This window comes from Pundamilia nyererei, unplaced genomic scaffold (assembly GCF_000239375.1).
Source record: "Pundamilia nyererei isolate P.nyererei 1_Seehausen unplaced genomic scaffold, PunNye1.0 scaffold00250, whole genome shotgun sequence".
Lineage (NCBI taxonomy): Eukaryota > Metazoa > Chordata > Actinopteri > Cichliformes > Cichlidae > Pundamilia > Pundamilia nyererei.
In genome coordinates, this window is record NW_005187651.1 from 359,719 (window position 1) to 367,884 (window position 8,166).

General features: G+C 37.1%; 2 protein-coding genes across 2 annotated transcripts in view; one reads left to right on the forward strand and one right to left on the reverse strand.

Annotated features, from left to right (window-relative positions):
- hoga1 (4-hydroxy-2-oxoglutarate aldolase 1) overlaps positions 1 to 8,166 on the forward strand; it is a 70,832-nt gene that overhangs the window by 54,203 nt on the left and 8,463 nt on the right. The gene's annotated exons all lie outside the window — the stretch shown is intronic.
- LOC102204067 (MORN repeat-containing protein 4) overlaps positions 1,848 to 8,166 on the reverse strand; it is a 20,231-nt gene continuing 13,912 nt past the window's right edge. The window contains exons 4-5 of the mRNA XM_005749590.1: positions 4,733 to 4,842; positions 1,848 to 2,447 (exon numbers count right to left, since the gene is read on the reverse strand). Of these exons, the coding sequence (XP_005749647.1) occupies positions 2,293 to 2,447; positions 4,733 to 4,842 (265 nt within the window). The 3' untranslated portion in view covers positions 1,848 to 2,292. The remainder of the gene's footprint in view (positions 2,448 to 4,732; positions 4,843 to 8,166) is intronic.

Consider the following 8,166-nt stretch of genomic DNA (forward strand, 5'->3'; position numbering starts at 1 on the left):
GGGGGTAGGATACACAAACTGTAAACGTCAGATGAGACTCCAAAGTGACATAATTAAGGGTTGTGAAGAGTAAAAAAGAAAAGTGCATAGAGCACATTACAATATGTTTTACCTTGCTGGAAAACCTTGGCCAATGTGAAGATTTGCACTGCAAAAATACACAATGTTTTTGGTTCATGGATTTTGACATAAATTGAGATTACATTTTGACATTTAAAAAAAGAGGCATAATCTTAATGCTGTTTCTTAGAAAATGGCTCAAATTTCACGCAGAAAAAGGTGCACATAGTTCTCCCACGAAACCCTTCAAGTCATTTGAGCCTCTCCTTCATCAGATGGCCCTCCCTTTCACCTACAAAGCCTTTCTTTCCTGACAGAGCAGGAAGCTCCTCAACTGCCGGTGGAAGGAAAATCTTGCTTTCAAACATAAATTGCATGCTATTATCAAATTGCACCTCCAAAACAGAAATTGCACTCATTATTGCAGCCTGTGACAATGCAGGCACTCCCATTCTCCTCACTATTAATCCCCATCCTCCCCCCTCCCAGCTTCCTCTCTGATAATAAGCCACTGATTCGGGATCAGCTGCAGCCGCTTGGCACTGTGTGTTTGGCACTGAGGAAGATGTTCCTGCTGTTCTGTAATCAGACTGAGCTGTAACGGCACTGAGTGAAAAGGACCACCAAACGCTGCTCACATCGTCTCTAACCAAGGCCCTCCTGACATCTCTCTGACTCAAACTGAACAATCTGTATTCTCCTTAGAGCACCAATAAGAGGTCAGAAAAAAAACACGCATTTTAAAGGGAAGGTAGGAAACCCAGAAAGTACTGATCTGGTGAGCTGATGTTCAAAACAAGTGCTGATATGAAAATAAACATTCCTTTCATTGATTTATTTCAGATTTAGTGGTAAGTAAGAATGAAGCCTGTTGACACCTTTTTGAATAGTTTCCCCTTATATTTAATTTGACTAAAAACAGGCAATCCATTGTTGTGTAAGTTTCCTTAGAGCTGACCTATGTGGACAGTTCTCAAGCAGTAACTCATTTCTCTTTGTAATTGTAAATTTCATTTATACAAACAGTATCTGAAACTGTAAGCTTTGTTTATATATTTGCAGTGTCAGCTGACTTCTGCTACACTGTCTCAAGCAATGAAGTAAATAACAGCGTTCCACTTATTCATGGTCTGTATTTTGACTCTAATTAGAATCACATGGCAGAATTCTTTGAAACCGCTCATTAAAATCTGAGACCTATAAAATAAAGTTTTTAGACATTTTGTTCTAAACGTATATGAATGACTTCATTTCCATGTGAAAGCATGTCAGTGCTGCTGAAACACTAATTCAAGTGACTAGAATTGAGTACTGAATCTACTGTTGCTTTTGTTCCTAAATGAATAATCTCTTATTAAATCAAATACGTTTGTATTTTTTATGTAAATAATGAAAATGTGCCTGTCCCCTGTTTGTTGGTTGTCTGCTGTGTAATGCAATAAAGTTACTTTTTACCACATTTACGTCCTTTGTTATAGCCATGGTCTGTAGCGCTCTGCTGAATATTTGAAGACAAAACAGCTCTAACACAAGTTTTACATCAATAAATTTGAATAAAACTGTGATTAAAAATTAAAAATGTAATCTTTGGTTTTAAACCAGTTATGACTTTTATATTTGTTAGGCTTGAGAATTCACCAGTAAAAATAAACATTAAATCAAATCAGAATAATTTGTTTTACTTTTGTTTATCTACCATTTGTTAATAGTTAATTTATTCAGAAATATAAAGTCTCACTATTTTTTTGTGCACTTTCACTTTGAAACATAAATATTGTCTTCTTTTTTAAAATAAATTTAGGTCACTTTAAACTCACATGTCAGATATTCTTTTGACATGAAACTCACCAAATCAGTGTTTACTGGAAAACGTCCACATGCACTTCTGTGTTTTGTCAGATTACCTGACCCTGAAACAGATTTAGCACCAGTGTGTGAACTGAACATTAAATCTGCGTTTGGCTCAGCAGATCCTGATTCAGTGGCTGTGTTGACAAAACTTAAGGGAGCCATTCATTTCTTCTCTGCGCATACCGCATGTTACATGAATGAGAGATAGAACAGACGTATAAGAATAAAATCCTAAAAACTAACTTACCAGTCCAACAAAAAGTGGATGAGAAGGAACCAAAGAGTAATAAAATTAAAGGAAAAATTAAACACCTCAAACCAAGGGGGTAGTGTTGGGAGGATGATTCTGGTACTGGGGCACTGTGGGTGATGTAGTCCACGTCACATGGCCAGAGCTCGGGCCTTGGCAGCTGCCGCCTGCGCCCGCTGCACAGCTCCCTGGCTGTTCTCTCTCTTCATCAGCTGGCTGGTCTCAAACAGACCCTCGTGGGTGCCTCCTCCTCCTCCGGGGCCTCCGTCCACAAACGCCAGCACTCCTGCACCACACAAAATTCTCATCATGCATTTTATCAAAGCAAACAGGTACGGAGGAAACTGACTAACAGCCATACTCGAGACACAACTCACTTCATCAAACAAGTGACACATGGCCAGAAGTGTCAGATCTGGCTGCCTTTATGGACTGTTTTGAATTTTCTGTCTCTGAAAATAACTGTCTGCTTTAGCAGGAAATGTAATTGCTGCCTGGATTAATGTTCACTGGCAGTGTGTCATGTTCTTATGCTTCACAGAAGTCAGAAGGAGGGGGTTCAAAGGGTGGATGGTCCATGTACACAGCACAGACTTTGACTCTGAAGGCTGCTTTCGCATCTTTGGGACAAGTTGCCTGGCAACTACTGGGGAGTCCAGCAGGTTATTTGTAGCCTGTCACATAACAGCCCCTAAAATGACAGACTGTCATCTTTACTCTTGAGCTTTGTACAGATGTAACAAACAAGAAACAAAGTGTTAGCTTTGGCTTGAAATAATGTGGTAGAAAGTTGTTTTTTGCTACCTTTGCACGAGGCCAGGAGAGCAGTGTTTATGCTAAGCTAAGCTAACCAACTACTGGCTTCATCCAACAAGCAAGAGATTAAATCAGTTTAGTTCCCAACATGTTAAAATATTGCCTCAGTGTTTAGGAGATCACATGACAAAAACAACGAAAGTGGATACAATACCAAAAAATTGCTAACAAAATTTAAAGCAGCAAAGAAAACGTATTAAAAGCCTTCATCAAATGAATTTATACAAGGAATGTCCGCTTTTCCTCCTTCTTCATATTTTAAATGTTCTTCCCTACATTACTTGTGCCTGACTAAAATAAAACAATCACACCGACACAATAATTCTGAACAAAAAAATGAAAACTTGTATATCATTTGTATTGTAGTTCATTCATTCAAAAGTCTTTAAATTTGCTTAGTAAGCATGTTCATTTAACTGTTATACAACCTTACGTCTGTTCAGCTTCTCGTTAACGCAAACATCTAATCAGCCTATCACTGAGCATCAGACACCGAGCGACAGAATGGGGAAGAAATGTGATTAAAGTGACTTTGAATGTGGCACAGTTGTTGATGACACAAAGAATTAAAGGAGTTCTGAAGGCAAAAGGGGTTCCAATTGGCAAGGTGTACCTAATAACATATCCATTGAATGTATATCATGTAGTCAAAATATCTCAACTTTATTCTCAACCCCTTTTTTTGCCAGTGTTGGGGGGGTGGGGGGTGTTCAGGGTAGCTGAACACCTTTTGTATTGTGGCAGAGCACCCCACCCAAGTATCTGATGTATCATGTTAAGCTGTTAGAACTCAGCAGTGTAGCCAGGAGTTTGAGCAGTCACATGACCTTTGCTCTTTGAATTGGTTCAAGGCTGGTTAGGAACAGGAAAATATGTGACACTGATGTTTGGTGTGCTACTTACACCAAACACAGTATAGAACTGCTACTCAGACTCACAACAACTAAATTCTGGTCCTAAATGTGGCTATAAGAAGCCATGGCAATAACTTCAAGTTAATTTTACATTAACTTTTAAATTTTAAGTTAATTTCTTCATTTGAAATACATCACCTCAGCTGAGAGTTGGGAACTCGGGATAATAACAATCAACAAAAAATTACATTTAAACCACCGCTCGAACCAGCTCTGATTTCTGGTCTTCAACTGTCAGGAAACTGGAGGAATCTTTATGTTCCATCTCTTTTTTTTACAAGCACAAACAAATCACCACTTGTCACACTGACACACTGATCCGCCCTCTCCACACAACAGCCTTCAAATAAAAAATGTGTTGATTACCTACAGAGACTCTGTGCCCAGACACACGGTAGCTTCAGACCAGACAATTAGCACCTTTCACTGTTTAATATAATTAAAAACACTTAAAGTAGTTGGAACCACAGACAGATAAACCACTGAGACTGAAGGGTTAGTTGAAAACATACATCTGAATTACTACCTTAATTTAATAACTTAAACAATCAAAAAAAAGCATAAACATTAAAGTCCAGCAAGCAACACAAGCCAGAGGTTTCCAAATTTAGATACTTTTAAGCTTTTCAAAATGTTTTTTCATAGACAGCATTGCAATAAAGCAGGCTTCCCTTTTAACTCACATAACACTGAAGAATTCCTCCAAATGAAATCCAAATTACCTGATACATCATATTTAAAGGTAGTAATAGAGTATGCAAAAACTAAGATGCTAGCAATGTCAATCTCATCCAAAATCTCTAAATAATCTAATAGTGAGTATGAGAATATAAGGTCTTACCATAGCCATCCACACAGCCACTTTTAAATTCGCCCTCAAACTTCATGCCATCAAAGCGAGTGAAGACGCCGACACCTTGAAACTTCCCCTGCACAAATTCTCCTTCATACCTAAAAAACATTCACATAAAAATGCATTTACATGAAAGACAGGGGCAAATTCCAGGACTGCAGAAGAGAAAAGGAACAAGTAGGTGAGTAAAGAAGGACATTTTTTTTAAAGTATGATTTTAAACTTACAAAAAATACAAAAGCTTTATTGACTCACTAATTCTGTCCTTGAACATTTAAATTATGAGCGGTACAGAAGCACAAAAAGCTTTTGGACTAAAATGTAAAGCTGCACTAAAGTACCAAAGCTTTCCGTAAGCGTGTCATCTAAAGTTCATAGAGGCAGTGGAAAAATGTAGTTTTTCAGGGTTTCTTTTAAGAATTTAAAATATGAAATGTTTTTTTTTTGTGGTTTTTAAAAAGCCAAATGTTGGAATCTCAACATTTCTTCCTATGGCAAAAAGAATGTTTTGATTAGAAATTACAACCAAAATAACTCCAGAGAAAAGAAATATGTGAAGGAACACAACAAAATCATGTAGGAAGCAATATGGATCTGTCACTATTGCCTGATGGTGTTGGGCGTAAGGCATTGGAAAGTGATTAGGGATAAGGAGACAGCATTAAATACTTTTTAAAAAATAAAAAACTATAATATGTAACATAAAGGATTAGTTTTACATTTCAGGTAATCAGTTATTCATGCAGTAACCTTTTTCCAATAGGCAGCTTGTTACTTAATTTCTCTTTGCCATTTGCTGTTATGAAAAAATAAATAAATAAATACAAAGATAAATCAAGACTTTTGCTTTTGTCTCTGTTTATCTCCTTGTTACACAGCTAGCTAGCAAGAGCAGAAAGTACAGCTAAAAAGAAAGCTAGTTTATTTTTCCCTATAGATTGAAGTAAATTCAATAATGTACAGTAATCTACACACTCATTTCTCTCTATGGGAAATAGAACTAACACGAACAAGCCAAATGCAGTTGCTACATAATGTAATCTGAAGACATGTGAAAGACTTCAAAATTAATGGTTGAATATACGACACCCCGAGGCAGCTGCTGTTGTCATTTGGCGCTATATAAATAGAAATGAACTGACTTCAATGACAAATTATACCATAACACAGACACAACCACCAAAATGTGAAAATATATATATTAGTGCTGTCGAAATTAACGCGTTAACGCAAATTAATCCGACATCAAGGTCAGCACAATTAAAATTTTTAATACAATTAACGCATCTGGAGTGTAGAATGACTCAGAATCCCCGAAAAGTTTCTGTCAACGCATTTCGGGCAGTTTGTCCAAGTAAAGTTGCCTTCGCACATGTGCAAATGGGCAGTTGATCTGGTAGTGACCAGAACCAATGAACCAATATGGAAGATGATAAAGGCACATTTGCCCTCTCGATGGGAAATTTGAGTATTAAAAAAGTAACAAGATGGAACAGTCGACCCACATAAAGTATTACGCACATTGTGCAAGAAGGAATTTTGTTTTCCCTGAGGCACTTCCAGGTTAAAATATCACATTGACACAAAGCTTACGTTAGTCGCGAATGCTGCTAGGACTTTGGCTAATACGTCGCCCAGCTTGCGACAAACCACTCACGGAGCATCGGGGACTCAATAAATCAAGTTTTTTGTTTTTTAGCCTCATAAACAGACCATGCGAAGTGTGATGTGGAGGACCCAAATGAGACAGATTAATCTTAATAAAAGGTGATTCATTTATTGAGCTAATAATCCACCACCATAAAAGCTAAACATGAAAAAAAACAAACAAAAAAAAACATCGAATTACATGAACTAATCCTGGAATGACAATAGGAGGTACAAGAAACTGGGAAATACACACAGAAAGGTGATGAGGGAGTGGAAACAGCTGGGAAACACAGCAGGGAAAAATCAGGCATAACAGGACAGGGAAGGCAATGCTGAACATGAAGCACAGGAGACACGGGATTATCAAAGGAAACGAGGAAGCACAAACACTGAGAGACTAAGCCACATGAGCTTGACACAGACAAAACATAAACTAAAACGGAGACACGACAGACTTGACATGGAAGATACTAAAAGACAAAATAGTAAGTAGACAGGAGGGGGACGATAAAGGGAACTAATAACCTTGAAAACAATATAGTTTTTATGTTAGATGTCAGATATTTTTCATCTTTTTTTAATAACTGATTGCAAACCTTTTTACGACATATAGTCTATTACTACTAACCCACCCTGTTTAACTAAACCAGACAGTATTTCAGTGAAGGAGCCAGAATCAGATCCATGGCGTATTGTAGTCACTGCTGTACAATAAGCTTAGCATGAATCTAAGTGTAGAGTGTCAGCCTTTTTAACACACAGCATGAACACAATTACTTCAGTGTCAAACAGGCACAAATTAACAAAAGGCTGAACTGCAAGAGAGCAAAGTAGGGTTAAAAAAATCAACAGGATAAGAGGGATGACAATAAAAAGCTGCATGTGAAATCCGTCTCTAACAGTCTCTTGAGCGTTTTTCCTCTGCATTGTTTCTTTAAAGTAATTGCAACGTAGTGCGCAAAACACCAGCAGTGCAACAGGAGATTTGCTCCTTTTTCAAACAACACTGGGCTTCTAATTAAACTTATTGTAGCTTCTGTGAATTCAAGCTGAGTACAAAGTTCATCTAAACTAAAAGGCTTCTCAGAACTCGACAGGCAGTAACTGAAAAGATATATGTTCTCTTTATTATTCACGTAACCTTTAAATATTATTCACTTAGCCTGAAATACATGTTTTAGTGTTTCCAAAGAACTTTGAAGGATTAATCAGTTGTTTTTTGTGCAAACAAAAATACAACAGATGGCATTGAACAGGCAATACGTTGCTTCTTTATCCTATGCCGTGCTCTACTTGAACACTTCACCTTCTCTTGAATTAACTGAATCTTTATTGGGCTGACATCTTTTTTTATAAATATCTTGGGTGACAAAGCCAACAGAGAGATACAGATAAAATTCATGTATGAGGAATAAATAAAAGGAAGCAGCCAACAATAAAATACTCAACATATTGAGGCCATGAAAGCACTCAAAGTATTCTGAGGTTAAAAACTTTTTTCTTTCTGGTTTTTCTTTTTCAACTGCACAGGTCATTGTGCTACAATCTGCTTTGTATTTTTTTTCTCTGCTTATTTCTCTTTTTTTCGAGACTGGGAAACTAAATATTCAAATTGTGCATTGACTTATTCATTGTATGTAAGGACACAAAAAAGACTGACCCCTTCAGCCACCTTATATGTTTAATATGCTGCTGAGAATATAGCCCAGAAGAAGCGGATAGTACAGCTTTTATTTTGGAAAGAGACATTTCTCTGTAATAAACTCTCTTTT